At 40.7% G+C, this 21,276-nt stretch overlaps 1 protein-coding gene across 2 annotated transcripts in view; it reads right to left on the bottom strand.

Annotated features, from left to right (window-relative positions):
- Window positions 1–21,276, bottom strand: part of LOC132815013 (copine-3-like) — a 76,476-nt gene that overhangs the window by 40,225 nt on the left and 14,975 nt on the right. The window contains exons 1-4 of one of the 2 annotated variants that reach the window (XM_060823642.1): window positions 15,597–15,676; window positions 5,868–6,004; window positions 4,269–4,448; window positions 898–972 (exon numbers count right to left, since the gene is read on the bottom strand). In XM_060823642.1, coding sequence (XP_060679625.1) covers window positions 898–972; window positions 4,269–4,448; window positions 5,868–5,996 — 384 coding nt within the window. In that variant the 5' untranslated portion in view covers window positions 5,997–6,004; window positions 15,597–15,676. Of the gene's footprint in view, window positions 1–897; window positions 973–4,268; window positions 4,449–5,867; window positions 6,005–15,596; window positions 15,677–21,276 lie in introns of those variants that run through there. The other variant, XM_060823641.1, reaches the window with a different exon arrangement.

The raw sequence follows: 21,276 nt of genomic DNA, 5'->3' as shown, positions 1-21,276 counted from the left end.
TGCTCACAAAAAGCAGTACACTCCGAAACGAGTGCTGTATTTGCAAAAGAAGTATCAACTATACCACCTATATGCTTTCAGAAATATTCCTTTTGGGTTCCCTTTTCATTACATGCCTAACGAATAGTAACTTCGAGCTGGCAGCACTTGACCTGGTGTGTGGCTGGGAATTCACAAGAACCTGGCAGTGCTACGTATTTCCACGCTTACTGCGCTGAAGACAGCACCGGCGCGTAGCTGCAAAGGATAGTATGAGAAATCTTGCTAGGCTTCACAGAAAAACACGTCACTAAATTCACCAAAATGAACACATGGCCAATTCCTGGTAATATTCAGTCCAAAATCTCTTAAATCAACTATAAATACATACTCCAAAATCCCTTTCTTCACCAAACAGAATGGGCACTGTAATCTTGTGGGAGCTCCCTTGAACTTTAGTAATTAGCCCGATCCCATGATTTACCAAACAATCAACAACGGGGCTTTAAGCATGTAGTGCCACAACAAACCATCAGAAAATTTAAGGTTCACTTGACCACTATCAAGCTCCAGCCACTACTTTGTGGGCGGCACGGTGGCACAGTGGTTAGCACTGCTGCCTCACAGCGCCAGAGGCCCGGGTTCAATTCCCGCCTCAGGCGACTGACTGTGTGGAGTTTGCACGTTCTCCCCGTGTCTGTGTGGGTTTCCTCCGGGTGCTCCGGTTTCCTCCCACAGTCACAAAGATGTGCGGGTCAGGTGAATTGGCCATGCTAAATTGCCCGCAGTGTTAGGTAAGGGGTAAATGTAAGGGCATGGGTGGGTTGCGCTTCGGCGGGTCGGTGTGGACTTGTTGGGCCGAAGGGCCTGTTTCCACACTGTAAGTAATCTAATCTAATAACACATGTCAGTTTATACCGTGATTGTCCCTTTTCCGGCTGGTTTCCCATTGTGCAACACAAGCGGCCTGGTCAATTTCTTGCTGGAGACAATCTGTCAAAACAATTCATATGTATTAGTTGGTCATAAAAATAATTAACAGAAACAAAAAGTTAGGAGGCTGGAGCAATCCTTTAAAAATGTCATTTCCTCAAAGATTAAACCTAAACAATACATGATGAATGAGTTGCTACTCTGTTACAGCATGAGTATTGTAAGAAAAAGAAACATGCTCTCCCAAAGGGGTTAGTTGAGAACGTGCAATTCAGAACACAAGGTCAGTCACACCTTATCGAATTGTGGAGCAGGCTCAAGAGACTGAACGTTCTACTTCTGCTCCTAATTCATAGAACATAGAACATAGAAAAATACAGCGCAGTACAGGCCCTTCGGCCCTCGATGTTGCGCCGACCAAATCCTACCTAATCTACACTAGCCCAATAACTTCCATATGCCTATCCAATGCCTGCTTAAATGACCATAAAGAGGGAGAGTTCACCACTGCTACTGGCAGGGCATTCCATGAACTCACAACCCGCTGTGTAAAGAATCTATCCCTAACATCTGTCCTATACCTACCACCCCCTAATTTAAAGCTGTGTCCCCTAGCAACAGCTGACTCCATTAGCGGTAAAAGGTTCTCAGTGTCTACCCTATCTAAACCCCTAATCATCTTATACACCTCTATCAAATCTCCCCTAAACCTTCTTTTCTCCAATGAGAACAGGCCCAAGTGCCTCAGCCTTTCCTCATACGATCTTCCTACCATGCCAGGCAACATCCTGGTAAACCTCCTCTGCACTCGTTCCAATGCCTCCACCTCCTTCCTATAGTATGGCGACCAAAACTGCACACAATACTCCAGATGAGGCCGCACCAGAGTCTTATACAACTGCAACATGACCTCAGGACTCCGGAACTCAATTCCTCTACCAATAAAGCCCAGTACACCATATGCCTTTCTCACAGCACTATTTACCTGGGTGGCAACTTTCAGAGATCTGTGTACATGGACACCAAGATCCCTCTGCTCATCCACACTACCAAGTAGCCTACCATTAGCCCAGTAATCCATCTTCTTGTTACTCCTACCAAAGTGAATGACTTCACACTTAGCTACATTGAATTCCATCTGCCACCTTTCTGCCCAGCTCTGCAACCTATCTATATCCCACTGTAACCTGCCACATCCTTCTTCACTGTCCACAACTCCGCCGACCTTTGTGTCATCCGCAAACTTGCTCACCCAGCTTTCAAGCCCCTCCTCTAGATCATTTATAAAGATGACAAACAGCAACGGTCCCAAAACAGATCCCTGTGGTACACCGCTAGTAACTGCACTCCAAGATGAACCTAGTCCATCAACTACTACCCTCTGTCTCCTTCCAGCCAGCCAATTCCTAATCCAAACCTATAATGCACCCTCAATGCCATACCTCCGTAGTTTTTGCATTAGCCTACCATGGGATACCTTATCGAACGCCTTGCTAAAATCCATATACACCACATCTACTGCTTTACCCTCATCCACCTCCTTAGTCACCTTCTCAAAGAACTCAATGAGGCACGACCTGCCCTTCACAAAACCATGCTGACTATCCTTGATCACATTATTCCTATCCAGATGTTCATAAATCTTATCCCTTACAATTCTCTCTAAGACTTTGCCCACAACAGAAGTGAGACTCACTGGCCTATAGTTACTCGGGCTGTCCCTACTCCCCTTCTTGAACAAGGGGACCACATTCGCTATCCTCCAGTCTTCTGGTACTATTCCCGTTGACAATGACGACATAAAAATCAAGGCCAATGGCTCTGCTATCTCCTCCCTAGCTTCCCAGAGGATCCTAGGGTAAATGCCATCAGGCCCAGGAGACTTATCTATTTTCATCCTTTCCAGTATTCCCAAAACCTCCTCCCTACATACTTCAAGGCCATCCATTCTAATCACTTGTGACTCAATATTCACACCAGCAACAGAGTCCCGTTCCTGAGTGAATACTGACGAAAAGTATTGATTTAGTGTCTCACCAATCTCCTCCGCCTCCACGCACAACTTCCCACTACTATCCTTGACTGGACCGATACCTACCCTAGTCATCCTTTTATTCCTGACATACCTATAGAAAGCCTTTGGGTTTTCCCTAATCCTACCAACTAAGGACTTTTCATGTCCCCTTCTCGCTGCTCTTAGCTCTCTCTTCAGATCCTTCCTGGCTACCTTATAACTCTCAATCGCCCCAACTGAACCTTCATGCCTCATCCTTACATTGGCCGCCCTCTTCCCTTTCACAAGGGATTCCAATTCCTATTAAACCACGGCTCCCTCACAAGACCCTTTACTCCCTGCCTGACTGGTACATACTTATCAAGGACACTCAATAGGTGTTCCTTGAACAATCTCCACATATCATTAGTGTTCTTCTCCTGAAGCCTGTTTTTCCAATCCACGCATCCTAAGTCATGCCTCACCGCATCATAATTTCCCTGCCCCCAGCTATAGCTCTTGCCCTGCAGTGCACACTTATCCCTCTCCATCACTAAAGTAAAAGTCACCGAGTTGTGGTCACTGTCCCCGAAGTGCTCACCTACCTCCAAGTCTAACACCTGGCCTGGTTCACTACCTAGAACCAAATCCAGTATAGCCTCACCTCTTGTTGGCCTGTCTACATATTGTGTCAGGAAACCCTCCTGCACACATTGGACAAACACCAACCCATCTAACGAACTCGAGCTATAGCTTTCCCAGTCAATATCTGGGAAGTTAAAGTCCCCCATAACAACCACCCTGCTACTTTCACTCTTCTCCTGAATCATCCTCGCAATACTATCCTCTACTTCTCTCGGACTATTGGGAGGCCTGTGGAAAACACCTAACAGGGTGACCTCACCTTTCCTATTTCTAACCTCAGCCCAAACTACCTCATATGGCAAATCTTCCTCCATCGTCCTTTCCACCGCTGTGATGCTATCCTTGACAAGCAATGCCACACCTCCCCCTCTTTTACCCTCATGTCTGACCCTACTAAAACATTTAAACCCTGGAACCTGCAACAGCCATTCCTGCCCCGATTATATATCAGTAAACACGTCAGGACAGATGCCATAATATCATATTTCAGTGGACAGTCAGAGAATTTATACTAAAATCCATCACACTGATTTTGTATCGTGAAACATTTTGACTGAATAAAGAAATTCATGATAATTACTGCAGCGCTTAATAACTGCCATAATAAATGACAAAACCATTTTACTTAAACCATAAAACACAAATTAAACAGTTTTGTAGAATTATTTAAAGTCTTCAGTGACTTAAGCAAACTAAGGAATGAAATTTTTGTATTTACCTGGCCTAGAGTACATTCAAATTCTCCAAGGAAATCATCATCGCCCAGATCAAAAGTTTCATTATCAATATCATAAACTCCAAATTTCAATTTCTGTACTTGTTCGAAATAGTAATCTATCAGAAATTTCTTTGAAAATTTTGGGCTAAGGCAGTTCTTAACCATTTCTGTGCGGCCAATCTAGGAAAGATGAAAAAAAAACCATTAATTATAATAATACTTGTAATTTGAGTTTACTAAGTCAAATCAATCATAGGGTTATTTTAGTATGAAAAATGGCTAATTGGCCAATTATATTCAAGCCAAAGAAATCTACAAACCAGGTAGGATTAAGTTTACAACGTTTTGTGATCAGATATTTTATAGCAATCCTATTCTAAAGGAATCACAATCCAAAGGATGGAGGTAATACAACTAATGTTAGGCCATGCTTCTCACCAAAGCCACTACTTGATGGCACAGCGATCTCGAACATACAGAAACACAGTTTTGTTGTCAAACTCCACCTCACAGAACTCAATGGATATTATTGTATGGCAGAATTGACTCATCAGTGTGGGAAACTATTAAACATACAGCACAATAACTGAAAAAAGCATCCATGCAAGAGGTGTCTCAGAAATGGATTAGAAGATAATTGGGTCAGACGTATGCTCAGAAAGAATCCTAACCGCGTCATTTGCAGGTGTGGGTAAAATGGGCAAGGTCCAGCCACAAAGATGGGGTTAGGTTAGGTATTGGGCATTGGAGGCAGGCAGGCATTTGGGGTGGAGGCAGGGCCAGAGTGCAGTGGATTATGAGTAGTCTCCAGCATTAAGGAAAGGTAGGGAGTTGAGCTGAATCAGTGAGGATTGCGTGTAGATGAGTGGTGAGCTAAAAGGGAGGGGAATGTGGGGCAGCACCCAGCATCCAGTGAGTTGGACAGAAGTCATCAGAGACAGAGTGTGGCTGGCTAACAACCTGGAGGCCAGAAAGATATCTTGCAATTTGATGGCCACTGTTCTTTTGCAATGGCGTAATGCCATCATTGTCACCTGTGCATGTACAGACAGTCAACGGGCAAATTGGCATTGACAACACACTATCCAATGATGATAAAGAAATTCTGAATGGGCTGTATTATGTCAAGCATATTTCTTTCATCTGCAATAAAAATATAGGAAGTGACAGTCACTCAGTTTGGTCAATCAAACATCAAAGCTAACTGTCAGCAGCTATTAGTACGCAAAATTAACTACTTGTCATTTGGTACAAACAGACAATCAGTTGAAGCCTAACCGTATGGCTGCTGTAAAAGGACATCAATGCTTATGCTGGTACAAGTAGGAATTCACTTTTCAAAATGTTAAGTTGCATCAGTATTCACTCAGTTGAATGAATGTAAAAATATAAATGAAAATGAAATCGAACAAAAAAAAACAAGTCATAATGATATTTTTCATTATGTTCTATCATTAACTGTAGGGCAGAAAAACAAGAGTGGTGTCACTCCTGCCCATTTAGTAGTCCACCTTCATACCAGGAAACTAGTGCAGTTACAAAATATTATGCCTCTCATGTGAATATATACTATGTAAGGTACGTAAATATATTTCTTACCTCAACCCATTGGTTTCCGCCAGTATTTATCATAAGTGCACACAGTGGATCAGATTTAGAGAAAACATCTTTATCCAGTAGATTTTCACAGGATATGCTTAGTTCCACCTTACTCACACAATCTGCCATCTGCTAACCTAGGAAGCACATTATGATAAATGCATTACTATAAAATCAATGATTAATGCTTTGCATTTTTAAAATATGTTATATAAAATCAAACAATACCTTTTGAACTCAACTAGAATCTATTTTAAGAAAACTTTTTGTACAATTTTGTTCTTCAGATCAGATGGAATCTTTTTCTTTTATAAATATAGAAACACAAAATATGATCAGGAGTAGGCCGTTCGGCCCTTTGAGCCTGCACCACCATTCAATATGATCATGGCTGATCATGCAATTTCAATATTCCACTCCCACTTTCCCTCCATACGCCTTGATCCATTTAGCCACAATGGCCACACCCAGCTCCCTTCCGAACATAGCTAATGGCCCCAACAGCTTTCTGTGGTAGAAAATTTCACAAGTTCACAACTCTAAGTGAAGAATTTTTTCCTCAGCTCAGTCCTGATTGGATATTATTACCCCTTATTCTTAGACTTATTCTTTCATGCAATGTGACATTCCTGGCAAAACCAATATGTGTGCCCCATTAATAACTGGCCTTGAACAAGGCTTGCTCGGCCATTTCACAGGGTTACTCAGAATCAATCACAATGTTGCGGACCTGGAGTTTTGCGCAGGCCAGACTCGGTAAAGCCAGCAGATTTCCTTCTTTGAAGGATGCTAGTGAAAATGATAGCTTCCTGATCATCATTACAGAGAAGAACTTACAACTACAGATTTTTTAAAAAATTAATTGAATTTAAATTCCACCAGCTGTCATGGTAGGATTTGAACCTGCTTCCCCAGCGCATTCCCGTGGTCTTCTTGCTTAAATTCCATTGGCATTCCCACTGCATCACCATGCCCTATTTTGTAATACTGACATAAAATTGAAACTAAAATAAAACTACATTTCTGGTCGAGGTTGGGTTTATTTTTTTCTTAGCAAGTGGCAGCATAGATAACACAACAGAGTTCACTGACATGGAGGGGAGACTTAGCCTGAGATTATTTTTATGGTATATGAATGGTCAGGAGAGCAAAGGGTTTCATTCAATTGGACAAGACACAAACTGGCAAGATGTACAGTCACTACTTTCTTGGAACTGCTCTGAAAACAGTGACAGAAGGGACAAGAGAAAAAAAAATGGCAGGAATTTTGGCAACAGAAGTGCAATATAAAGATGTTTCGCAATCCAAGAGCTGGCCGATTTTAAAAATTAGCCTGCAACTTCTCTTCATGATCTCATTGCTTTTCCTTCCATCAGTAAATCCTGGCCAATAACCAACGATGGTGTTATGACTGCATATAGTCTGTTTGCTATACAATCATGTTTTTTGGGGGAAAAGGATTATTGCTGCACTGTTTGTTTTCAGTAGCTTGTAGATCAAACAGCAAGAGTGAATTTCTGTCACCAGACACATGCCATCAACAAACAAGCCCATAAATTTGTAGCTGAAAATGTGTTGCTGGAAAACGCAGCAGGTCAGGCAGCATCCAAGGAGCAGGAGAGTCGATGTTTCGGGCATGAGCCCTTCTTCATAAATTTGTATAATACAATCCCCTCTTCAAGTCATTAACATTATTATTTATTATATCTCCACATTCTTGCTGAACTTTTATTTTAAACACCTGCCATTAAGATATTTGTAGTGCAGATATAGAGTCATAGAGTCAGAGAGATATACAGCATGGAAACAGACCCTTCGGTCCAACCCGCGCATGCCGACCAGATATCCCAACCCAATCTAGTCCCACCTGCCAGCACCCGGCCCATGTCCCTCCAAACCCTTCCTATTCATATACCCATCCAAATGCCTTTTAAATGTTGTAATTGTACCAGCCTTCACCACATCCTCTGGCAGCTCATTCCATACACGTACCACCCTCTGCGTGAAAAAGTTGCCCATTAGGTCTCTTTTATATCTTTCCCCTCTCACCCTAAACCTATGCCCTCTAGTTCTGGACTCCCCGACCCCAGAGAAAAGACTTTGTCTATTTATCCTATCCATGCCCCTCAAAATTTTGTAAACGTCTATAAGGTCACCCCTCAGCCACATGTATTATCTGTTCTTGTTGGCATGAAAATTTGGTAGTAGGTTGGTCTACTGCTGAATTATTGTAATCCCTCTGGTGAAGGTACTTCCACAATCAGACCAAGACTCTGACCAGTAATGTCGGAGTCAGGAAAATGTGTATCTTGGAATGAAACTGGCAGATGATGATGCTCCCCTGCCATTGCTGCTTTTATTTTTCTTGGGTGATAAAGGTTGCAAAAGAAAGCAATACTGTAAAAGTAACGTTGGTAAGTTGTTGCAGTGCATGCTATTGATTGTACATATGACAAGCACAATCTAGGCGTTTACTAACATAAATGACAGCAACTTACTACTGAACAACCTCGGTTAACTGAACATCGATTATCCGACCAAGATTTCAAGGTCCCAATACTTGGGTAAACTGTGTTATCCTTGATTATCCAAACAAAATACTTCCCATCCCCATCATTCAGATAATCAAGGTTGCCCTGAGTATCAGTTACAAACACGGAAGTTGCTGGAAAAGCTCAGCAGGCCAGGCAGCATTTGCGAAGAAAAATCAAAGTTAATAGTTTCGGCTCTGGTAACTTCTCCTCAACTGCTAGTAGCTAGGAAGATGTCAGTTTATATGCAGAAGATAGGGGTTGGGGGGTTAAAAGAGTAAACAATAGGTTGGAATAGAGACCAAAGGAGACAGAAGAACAGTTGGGCAGACAAAGGAACCAGTAAAGATCTGGCTAGGAGGGTGAATAGTTGTTTATGGAGACTGTTAATGGCTAACAATGGGTAGTGTGTAATGGCAAACTATGTGATAACAAGGCCTGGCATGTGTTCTGGGGAGCTAGGACAAGGAGGAGTTCCCACCCTAAAATTATTGAACTCTATATTGAATCCAGACAGCTTCGAGGTGTGCGGGGGAAAATGAGGTGCTGCTCTTCCAGCTTACACTGAGCTTTGCTGGAGCACCGCGGCAAGCCTGTGACAGAGATGTTGGCCAGGGGACAGGGTGGTGTGTTAAAGTGGCAAGCAACTGGAACTCCACGACTATATCAATTGTTGAGTTTCTGAAGCTACTGAATCCACACAGCCAAGCGATATGTATTTGATCATAATCCTGATTTATGCTTATAAAATGCTTTCAGTTTCCATGATGTTTCCATGCTGCTTGTCATCTGTTTAAGTTCACAGACCCTTTCTATTTTTTTTGTACTCATGTCATTGATATTATTCATCCAGGTCACATTCTTGTCTAGCATGCTGGGTGGTTGGACTGGGGCTGTCACCAGCATTGAAAGTTTCAAGTAATTAGGATGATTACGGAGGGTGATGATCCCAGGGATTTACCGACCAGGTTATTTCTCCAGACTTTAGTTCATTCAATGGCACAAAGAAATTTTTTCGACCTTGTAGGTTCCTTATTGTGGAATAAGAAGATTCTATCAGCTGAAAGACAGCTTTGTCAGTCATTAGAAGGCTCCTTTCAAATGGTTAAGGCAGAGGTAGACAGATCCCTGTTAAGGAGGTGAAAGATTTTCCGGGGTTGGTGGAAATGCAGATTTGAGATTACAATCAGAGCAGTCATGAGTTTACTGAACAGTAGAGCTGGGTAGAAGGGATAAATGACTTATTCCTGCACCTAATCCACATGTTCATATAATGTCTGGAGTCTAAAAGAATTCAAAGAGACCTTCAGTGAACCATACAAGAGTGCATAGGAAGATTACAGGAAAGGTTGTTTTCATTTGTGGAGAGTCTAGAACTGGGTGACATCATCTCAGAGTAAGGGGTCACATATTTAAGACATGAGAAAAGATCATTTCTCTTAATTCTTTATCTCAGAGGACTGTCAAGGCTGGCTCATTAATTATATTCAAGGCGAGGATAGACATTTTTAATCTGCAAGAGTTATAGGGAAAAGGCAGCAAAATGGAGTTGAGGAATAGCAGATCAGCCATGGTCTCACTGAATGGGAGAGTGCACTCTGAGCTAAATGGCCTACTTCTGTTCCTACATCTTATGGTTTTATTGACAGTTGGAAGGATTTTGAGAACAAGTGCTAGAATACTGGGCAGTGATTGCTAATATCTATGCAACCACCGGTGCTGTAGGAGAAAATATACAGTGCAAGATGTTATATCATCCTTTGCCTTGACTTACATCAATAGACATGCATCGAGAAGACATCACTTCTAGGAATGCAATGCTTCCTCATAACTGCACTAGAGTGTTGGCCTTCATCTCAGTGCTCAAGCCTTGTTTTTGGATTTGAAGTTACATCCTTATGATTTTCAGATAAACATGCTGCCAACTGAGTTAGAGCAAGTACCTGATGAATACGTGACTAACAGGACCTAATGAAGAGCAATACTGTAGTCACCATAGTAGTGTCTTTGATACTTAATAGTTAGGAAAAAACAGCTTCTTCATAGAGAATTTTATACTTAGTACATTAGAAAATCTTTTCAGAGTGACTTTTTTTTCTTAAGGAATGAAGATATGATGAGGTAATATATATATTTTATATTTAAGAAAGCATAACTCAGCAACTCCGTAATCATTCAGTAATTTACACCTGCCTTCCTGTTCTGTACCATTGCTACTGGCAGGGAGTGTGTGTGTGTGTGTATATATATCAGAAATTTAAGGCGGCAGCTTGAAGATAGGAAGACAGGCGTTATCCTGATCTTGGGTCCTTGCCAGTGACACAATCTATGGTGCCATGAGACCTACTCAAAATTTATGTTCCAGTTGTGTAATATACCTGCTGTACAATATGCAGTATGCCCTCGAGGAAGGTATACTGGTCCTGGAAAAAGTACAGTGCAGGTTTGAGAATGATGCCAAGAGTCTCAGCTAAGCCACAGGAAAGAGTACAGAAATTCTCCGGAATTTTTAAAGTTAGGAGTGACTTGTTCTAATTTTCCCGAGGTATTGAAGGAACAGAGCTGGCAGATAAAACCTATTTCCACCGGTTGGGGAATTTACAACTCAGGGATACGGATCAAAAGGTCGAGCCAGAGAGTACAGTAGTGAAATTAGGAAATACCACTACCTGCAAAATGTGGCAGAAATTTGGAACTCTCTTCTGTAAGGAGCATTTTTAATTTTATATTTGGATTTTTAATAGTTGGATTTTTTTCTTAGTAGATATGAAGGATTTTGCTTGTTACAGGGTAGAATGATGAAAATTAAGTTCAGCTAATCCAGAGTGGTCACAAACCTTTTTTTTATTTTTAATCAAAGTGCACAAAGTCCCTTTCAACATGGCTGATGACTCAGATGTGTACATACAGGTGTCTCCTCGAGTCATAAAGCTGTACAGCATGGAAACAGACCTTTCAGTCCAACTTGTCCATGCCAACTAAATTAGTCTAGTCTCATTTGTGTGTGTTTGGCACATATCTCTCTCAACCCTTCTTATTCATGTATCCACCCAGATGCCTTTTAAATGTTGTAATGTAGCCTCCACCACTTCCTCTGACAACTTGTTCCATTCGTGCAGCACCCTTTGTGTGAAAAGGTTGCCCATTAGATTCCTTTGAAATCTTTCCCTTCTCACTCTCGACCCATGTCCTCTAGTTTTGTGCCCCCCCTACTCTGGGGAAAAACCTTGACTATTCACCCTATCCATGACCCTCATGATTTTATGCATGTCTACAGGGTCATCCCTCAGCCTCCAACACTCCATGGAAAATAGCCCCAGTCGATTCAGCCTCTAGCTCAAACTCTCCAACTCTTACAATATCCTTGTAAATCTTTTCTGAATTCTTTCAAATTTAACAACACCCTTCCTATAAAGGAGGCCAGAATTGAGTGTAGTATTCTTAAGTGACCTAAGCAGTGTCCAATAGAGCCACAACATGACATCCCAAGTCCTATCCTCAATGCACTGACCAATAAAGGTAAGTGTACCAAACGTGGCCTTTACTATACTGTCTACCTGCAACTCCGCTTTCAAGAAGCTATGAATCGGCATCACTCTCCAGGACCTTACAATTAATTAAGTGTCTATATCCTGTCCTGATTTGCCTTATCAAAAGTGCAACTCCTCACATTTATCTAAATTAAACTCCATCTGCCACTCCTTAGCCCATCTGGTCAAGGTCCCATTATACTCTGAGATGTCCACTACACCATCAATGTTTGTGTCATCTGCAAACTTCCTTGTATATTCACAGCCCAATAGCTATGACAAAGAAATAAACTCTAACCACAGATAAACAACTATGTACTATTGACGTATAACTCTTCCAGCTAAAACATTTGATGCTCTCTTAATAGTCCCCCTGTAAACGTATACATAAAGACACCAACAAAATATTGAGGTTATGGATGGAGGAGAAAAAAGGGGAAACAGTTCAATGGCACCAGTCCTCAGGATCCACTGGAGGGATTCCTCTTGTTTCAATGTCCTTTCAATTCGCCGAGCTTTTCCTTGGAATTTTTTCAGCTCTTCACAAGAGGCACAGAGCCACTGGCTTGCAAGTAATGGTCTCTCGACTTATTGATTAAAAGCAACACCTGACAGCAGGAGAAATTTTTTTAAGCTTCAAGCATTTTACTGGAGACAGAGACATATCACTTCTCCTTACAGAGATCCAAGGGTTTTTTGCTATACTGTTCATACCCACAAGCTGTTCAGCCAATCAAATAATTGTCGTCAGGCTGATGACTTGTCGCCTTGACAACTGGTCACAATTTCACAAACCAATCAGTAATTTGTTGCCAGCTGAATATCACTTTCTTACCTCACTCTGGTGCTGTGCTCCCCTTTTGTAAAGCACGAAGGTAAAGGTGACCCACAATGAATTTCAGTAGCTTGCTTTTTAAAATTACAACAGACCCTTCTTCAGCCATTTGTTGTAAGATAGTCATTTTCTCAATTCAGGCGAAAGTAAGGACTGCAGATGCTGGAGATCAGAGTCAAGATTAGACTGGTGCTGGAAAAGCACAGCAGGTCAAGCAGCATCCAAGGAGCAGGAAAATCAATGTTTCCTGATGAACGGCTTTTAATGTCAATTTTCCTGCTCCACGGATACTGCCTGATCAGCTGTGCTTTTCCAAAACCGCTCTAATCTTGATCTACTTTCCCAATTCAGTCTACAACCAATAATAAAATAAACTTAAAAATGAAGTGTTTATAGATTGCAAATCAGCCATGATCATATTGAATGATGGAATAGATTTAAGTGGCTACATGACTGATTCTTCTTTCTAGAATTCCACGGCTCACCTACTATGATGCCACATTCTTGCATACTGTCTTAAAGTATCTTTCGTATCTGAACCCTATGTCAAAAGTCCCAAAGCTGACAAGACATTGTTATTTTGGGTAATATTTCTTACATTATGACTGTGCTTCAGACAACATATCACAAGTAATCTCAGGAAATGTATTGATAGTTTATAATTTGACATGTGATGATATTCCCTAATTATTAGGAATTCAAACTCATCTAAGGAATATAACGAGACATTGCATCATTATACCATGAAAGAGTCCATTCATCCCATTTAAGTTCATAGTGCCTTTCATGATTAGATTCTCTGCTGTGTGGAAAAAGGCCCTTAGGCCCAACAAGTCCACACCGAACCTCTGAAGAGTAATCAACCCATACCCATTTCCTTCTGACTAATGTAACTAACACTGTGAACAATTTAGCATATTCACCTGACCTGCACATCTTTGGATTGTGGGAGGAAACCAGAGCACCCAGAGTGCAATCAAGTCAGTGATTTATCTATCTAATTTCCTTTGAAATCTTTGTTTGTTTCTGTCTTTGACTCCACCACATTCATAGACGATGAATTCCACCTGTCATTACCACCTGTTGCTTCAATAAATTCTTTCTCATACCTATCTTGTATCCCATCCCTCCTCTCCCACTTCCTTAAGTCTAGCCCAAACTGCAAAGAAGTATGGGATATTCCTTGAGCTAATAGAAAGTTTTTCTCCCTCTTTTCCTATATAATTCTGCAATAATCTTATACATTTTCATACAATCTCTCTTCAAACACTTTTGCTTCATTGAGAGTAATCACAGCTTCTGTAACCTAAGATTGTAGCTAAATTTCCTCAATCTGAGAGCCATTCTAGTATACCTTCTCTGTACCCAATTAGGAACTTTCATGTCCTTCTTGATGTGGATGCACTAATCTACTTGTGACATAATGGGAGCATCTATAAAGTTTCAGCATTACCTCCTTCCTATTCTACTCAATACTTCTATTTATGAAACCAAAGATCCAATACACTTTACTAACTAATCTCTTAATATTCTAGGTTAGAGTGGTGCTGGAAACAAACAGCAGTTCAGGCAGCATCCGAGGAGCAGGAAAATCGACATTTCGGGCAAAAGCCCTTCATCAGGAATACAGCTCTATTCCTGATGAAGGGCTTTTGCTCGAAACGTCAATTTTCCTGCTCCTAGGATGCTGCCTGAACTGCTGTGCTTTTCCAGCATCACTCTAACCTAGAATCTGGTTTCCAGCATCTGCAGTCCTTGTTTTTACCTAATCTTTAACATGACCAGCCATCTTCAACAATCTGTGCACATGAAGGCCAACAGGTGTCTCTGCCCTTGCACATTCTTTAGAATGGTACTCTTAACTATAAAGCCATGAGATGCAGGAGCTGAAGTAACCTGTGACGCCCATTGGGTCAACTCCACCATTCGATGAGATCATAGCGGAACTTGCTGGTGGTAGTGTTCTCATGAATTTGCTGCCCTGGTCATGGACTTTTAGGGTGCTTAGTTTGGAGTAAAAGATTGGCAATATTCAGAAAATAAACAGTCCCTCTCTAGTTTGACACTGATACGCAATGCTGGTCTGTGTTGTAGATTAGTTGAAACTTACTCACGATGGACCATAGGAAGTAGCCAGGAGAGTAATGGAATAATTGAACTTGGAACAACAACCTGGGGCTTGCTAATATCCAGACAGTCATTCATTTCCTTTGAGCGGCTTTGCTACACTGTTTATTTCTAACACACTATACTGACATTTAATGAGTAAAGCATACCAGGACACTTCATGCATGTTCTTACACAAAATTGAAACTACACTGGAGTAGATGAACAAAAGCTTGCTCAGATGCAGATTTAAGGATTATCCTAAAGGGAGTAGGAATTACTATAGAGGTGGATTAGTTTAAACTTGCAATTCCAAGGCTTGGTGCTTAGCCAGCTGAAGCATAGTGCCACTGCAAGAGCTGAAAAATTAGGAAGCCGAAAATGGAGAAATGTAGAGTTCTCAGAGGTTGTGAAAAGTTACAAGAAGGTGAAAGTCACAGACGGATAGGAGCATTAGCATTATGTCCTGTATTGATGGGCTGAGAACCATTGTTGGGCAACTCCCCTAAGACTGATAAGTACATGGCATTTGATCCTAGTTAATGCTGTGGATGAGTTGAAACTTGCTAAGCATGAAAGATTGGAAGCTGTTGGAGAATGTTGGAATAGTTGAGCCTGTACCAACACCCTGGCAGATATTATTTACCAGAAACTGAACTGAACTATCTATATAAATACAGTGGACATAACAGTCGGTCAGAGATTAGGAAAGTATCAAGTAACTTACCACCCCATGTCTCCCCAGTGCCTGTTCACTGTCTACTAGGCAGTAGTCAGGAGTGTGTTGAAATATTCTTCATTTGCCAGTAGCTCCAACAATCAAGCAGCTCACTGCCATCTAGGAGAAAATAGTCTGCTTGATTGGCACCACATCCACTACCTTCAATGTTTACTCCATCCACCACCATAGTACAGATTATTTCCACCGAATTATCAATAAGATGCATGACAGTAACTTAAAGGCTGCTTCCTCAGCACTGTGTATGCATCTACTCCTCAATATCTGTAATGATTCAGGAATGCACTACACCACCACATCCAGGACAATCAGATTCCGGCAATGAATGCTGGGTCAAGGCAATTCCAGCCATACCCATGAACAAACAAAAAGCTTGGAAGAATGTGGCATTGCAGGAAAGGAAGTGATTTTAATAATGGAAGAGGTATAGAAATGGAATCTGAACTCAGGAAATTTGTATGGATATTTTGAGTTTTCAGTTTGAAATAATCCAGTAAACATAAATCAAAGCAGCAGATGCAAATTGGTCTTGGATACCTGGATCATAATTGCATATAATTGCCTTTCTTGTTCCTTTACATTGGTGACACTGAGCTTTATGTCCTTTCTCTGTATCATTGACTGTTCAACTCTCATTGTACAATCAATTACTTGTCCAATATTAATCAATGTATAAATCAGACAGCCAGCTTTTCATTAACAGGATCTGATCCATTCTATTATTCCTCTGCAATTCCTTTCAATTGAAAGTAATATTCTAGCCTCCTGATTGTTTGATGAAATAAAATCAAATAGTGTATTACCTGTACTCATTTCTTCTCAACCTCTGGCCCAGTTACCTCTCCCTTTCTCAAATCCCTTGAGGTGATTTTACTGTGTCAGTGTTTAAATATGTCAATTATTAATATATCTAATTTAATTTTTGCTTATTTTTAACTGCCAAATCTATTTTTAAGTTTGGCCCAGTTTCTAATTATGAATGGTAAGGCATTTAACAAAAAATATCATGGCATGTGGCCAATGCTGGCTGCCCATCCATAACTAGCCAGAGGGCTATTGCTGTGGGTTTCGAATTATGTATAGACCAGGTAAGGCTGGCAAACCTCCATCCCCAAAGGACATTAGTGAACGAGATGGGTTTTTCTGACAATTAACACTGCTTTCTTAGGCATGATTAGGCTAGCTTTTTATTACAGATTTATATTGAATTCAAATCGTACCATCTGCCATGATGAGATTTACACTAATGTCCACAGTACATTAGCTGGATTACTACTTAATTGACATTTGTACTATTCCATGTCCCTATGGTTTGCTTCACTTTTCTTTCTGTCAGAAAGGAAATACAATCACAGAAAATGCCTTTGATGAGGAAAGGATTATATAATTATTTGTAAGTGACTTGAGGGAATTAATTGTGCTGCTGTGATCTATTAGCTGTGACTTCATTATAGATATTGGAATAGTTTTCCTGAATCACTGTGGAGGAAGAACCAGTTCCCTTACTGGTTCAGTTCTGTTGTGCATAGTATAGGAAGTTTGTAGTAATCAAAGATGAAAAATTAGTTCAGATCTTGAAGTTAGCATACCAGGTGATACATTTTGACACACCCAAACGTGGTGATTGAGACATCGTAATGTTATCTGAGCACCTGTTGTATAAATTAACATCATCCTATTGTAACATAGATTGTGTTGTAAACAAAACAAATGTTCCATTTGTGTAAAGAGAAAGTTTTCTCAATATAAAGCCCATGGGTAAAAGTTTAGTTTTTGGATTCTGCTAGTATAACCAGTGTTAGTTAAACAAAAATAAAGCAAGAAAGTGTTTTATAATTTATCATGCTTTTAAAAAAAGCATTTCAATTTTTTTGAGGTAGATGAAGGCAAGAGATGCTGGTTAAATCAGTCATGTTCAGTTACACAAATTTTATACCAACTCTTATCTTTGGGGTGAACAATACTGGCCCTCACAGCCTTCAACAAGTTCTTGCGACTGATTTGAAGTATGCGAACATCTGATGGATCCAGTTTATTGTTATAAAAAGAAATGCACAGATGTACACAATAAGTGATTTTTACCAGTTGAAACTGGTTCAATGTAGTATTTGTATGGACGGAAAAGATAACTAAGGGTCACTGCAAAGTATCCATGTATACATATTACTCTTTTTTTTTTAAGAATAAAAAAATGTATGAACTTATATAATAATTATTATTTGACCTAATAATATTTGTTCAAGAAATTTAGTACTTTTGATTTTCCTCCAACATATGTTGACTTTTTATATTCATTCCTAGAAGATGGGCAACATTGAAAATGTAGGTCTTATTGCCCAACAATTGCTTACAAGGGTATTTTGAAACAACCATTTAGAGTGAGATTTGAGTTAAAATTCATAAAGGGCATTAGTGTGACCTCATTTTGAATACAGTATGAGTTTTGTTTCCATATTTAAGGAAGGATGTAAATACATTGGAGAGGATTCAGTGCGAGCCTACTAGATTGCTAACTGGAATGCGCAGGTTTTCTTATGAGGGAAGCTGAGATAGTCTGGGATTTTCACTGGAGTTTAGAAGGGTGAGGGATGACTTATCTGAAGTATATAAATTCCTGAAAGGTCTTGATAAGGTCAATGTAGAAATAATTTACCCTGTTGAGGGTGAATCCAGAATTAAAGGGGCACATTTAGGACTGAGATGAAGAGAAATGTGTTCTGCCTCAGAAAGTGGTCAAAAGAGGATCATCGAACATTTGTAGGTTGAAGGTAGATTCTTGTTTGGCAAGGAGATATCAAGTTATTGGAAGCATGAATTTCGAAAGGTCTTACTGAACATCAGAACAGGCTTGAAGGGTCAAATGGCCAACTTGTGCTGCTAATTCATGTGTTTGTAAGTACTTTGAGAATAGATTAGATTCCCTACAGTGTGGAAACAGGCCCTTTAGCCCAACCAGTCCACACTGACCCTCTGAAGAGCAACCCACCCAGACCCATTTCCCTCTGACTAATGCACTTAACCCTACGAGCAATTTAGCATGGCCAATTCACATGACCTGCGCATCTTTGGACTGTGGAAAGAAACCGGAGCACCCGGAGGAAATCCACGCAGACACAGGGAGAACGTACAAATTCCACACAGAAAGTTGCCCGAGGCTGGAATCGAACCTGGGATCCTGGTGCTGTGAGGCAACAGTGCTAAGCTCTGAGCCACTGTGCCACCCCCTGAGGATAGCAGGATTGAAGGAAATTAATAAACTAGTTGTGCTTTTATGGCAGCTCAGCATCTTTCATGGCTAGATCAAATCAGACTTGAAGTCAATTTCACTATTTTCTAAAGTGGAATTTCAACCATGAACTCTGCAGATCACTATCAGAACCATTAAGGATTCAATCTTGTTATGGTTGGCATCTTTGCAGGCTGTAAGGGATTCAAATTCCCAAATTGGTCAACGTACACACTTTACAATAACTCTGAGATGCCCTCAGGGTCATGGATCAATACAACAAATGCATTGAGCCATGCTGTCTAAATCTCAGAATCCTATGAGCTTGAACACATGTTTTGTAGCTGTACAGTGGGAACTTGTAGTTTGGAATTTTGTGCATGTCAAACAATAATGAGAGCAACTTTCATTTACAAGATGACTTGAATGAGTAAAACATGCTGAGCTATTGCACAGAAGTGCAGAGTAAATAAGAACACCAAGCTAAAACAACAAGTTATTTAAAGAGGTGACTAAACATTAGATCAAAAAAAGTAGTTTTTAAGAAAGTTCCTAATGAGATGTAAACAGCAGACAGCAGGGGGTGAAAGGTCAATTAAAGGTTGACTAGGACATGGTGGTTGTGAACATTGTGGTTCAGTTGAGACAATAGTTGGGAGGATGGAATTTTCACTAGGAGTATGGCTCTTGTAATGGATATTGACATCGATGCTTTGGCCTCACTGATAAAAGAACGTAACAAATGGGAACAGGAGTGACTTAGTCTGCTTCCCATTCAGCTGATCTTATGTTTCCCTCCACTTTCCTGCCTGTTCCTCGTCTTTTTTGATTTCCTAACAGAGAAAAGTTCTATTCCAGCATCAAACATTTTAATGATGGAGCATCTAAACCCTGTGGGTTAGGGAATTCCAATGATTTCTATAGCCTTCAGAGTGAACACTTTTTTTTTCATTTCTCAGTCCAAAATGATCCTGAAACTCTGCCCTCTGTCCTAGATACCCCAACCAGAGGAAGCAACCTGTAAGCATCTACCTTGTTAAGCCCCCTAAGATTCTTGAATTGTTCCAGTAAGGTCACCTCTTAATCTTCCAAACTCCAAGAAGTACAGGCCCTACCTATTCCTCTTCTCATTAGAGGGTCATAGAATATTACAGCGCAGTACAGACCCTTCGGCTCTCGATGTTGCACAGACCTATGAAATTAATTTAACATGCATCTAACCTACACTATTCCATTATTATCTATATGTATGTCCAATGCCCATTTAAATGCCCTTAACATCCACGAGTCTGCTACTGTTGTAGGTAGGCCATTCCACGTCCCTATTTTGAGTAAAGAAACTACTCCTGATATCTGTCCTCAATCTATCACCCCTCAGTTTAAAGCTATGTCCCCTAGGTGTTAGCCTTCACTATCCAAGATGAAAGGTCCACCTGATCTAGTCCTCTGATTATATTATACGCCTTGATTAAGTCACCTCTCAACCTTCTTCTCCAATGAAAACAGCCTCAGTTCCCTCAGCCTTTCCTCATAAGACCTTCCCTTCCATACCAGGCAATATCCTAGTAAATCTCCTCTAAACCCTTTCCAAAGCTTCCACATCCTTCCTATAATGTGGGGACCAGAACTGTACACAATACTCCAGATGCGGCCTTACCAGTATCTTCTACAGCTGAAGCATAACCTTGTGGCTCCGAAACTCAATTCTCCTATCAATAAACGCCAACACACCATATGCCTTCTTAACAACCTGATCAACCTGGGTGGCAACTTTCAGGACGTATGCACCTGGACACAGAACTCTCCGTTCATCTACACTGCAAAGAATTTTACCATTAGCCCTGTAGTTTGCATTCCTGTTACTTCTTTCAAAATGAACTACCTCACACTTATCCACATTAAACTCCATTTGCCATTTCTCAGCCCAGCTCTGCATCTTATATATGTCCCTCTGTAACCCACAACGTCTTTCAGCACTATCCACAACTCTGCCTACTTCAGTGTCATCCGCTAATTTAGTAACGCATCCTTCTATGCCCACATCCAGATCATTTATAAAAATGACAAACAGCAGTGGCCCTAAATCAGATCCTTAAGGCATACCACTAGTAACTGAGCACCAAGATTAACATTTCCCACCAACCACCAGCCTCTGTCTTCTATCAGCAATCCAATTTCTGATCCAAACCATGACATCACCTTCAATCCCAAACCTCCATATTTTGTGCAATAGTCTGCAGTGTGGAACCTTACCAAATGCCTTACTAAAGTCCATATACACCTCATCAATTGCTTTACTTTCAGCCACCTGTTTTTTTCACCTTCTTGAAGAACTCAGTCCCCCCATACTTGGCACCAAGTATGAGTCTTCCCTGGATTGCCTTCAATGCCTGTATCTACCCTTCAGTAAGGGATCAAAAGTGTTCATACTATTTGAGGATG

The sequence above is a fragment of the Hemiscyllium ocellatum genome, chromosome 4, assembly GCF_020745735.1.
Source record: "Hemiscyllium ocellatum isolate sHemOce1 chromosome 4, sHemOce1.pat.X.cur, whole genome shotgun sequence".
Lineage (NCBI taxonomy): Eukaryota > Metazoa > Chordata > Chondrichthyes > Orectolobiformes > Hemiscylliidae > Hemiscyllium > Hemiscyllium ocellatum.
Note: the sequence above shows the minus strand (reverse complement) of the source record. Positions and strands in the feature narration are given on the sequence as shown.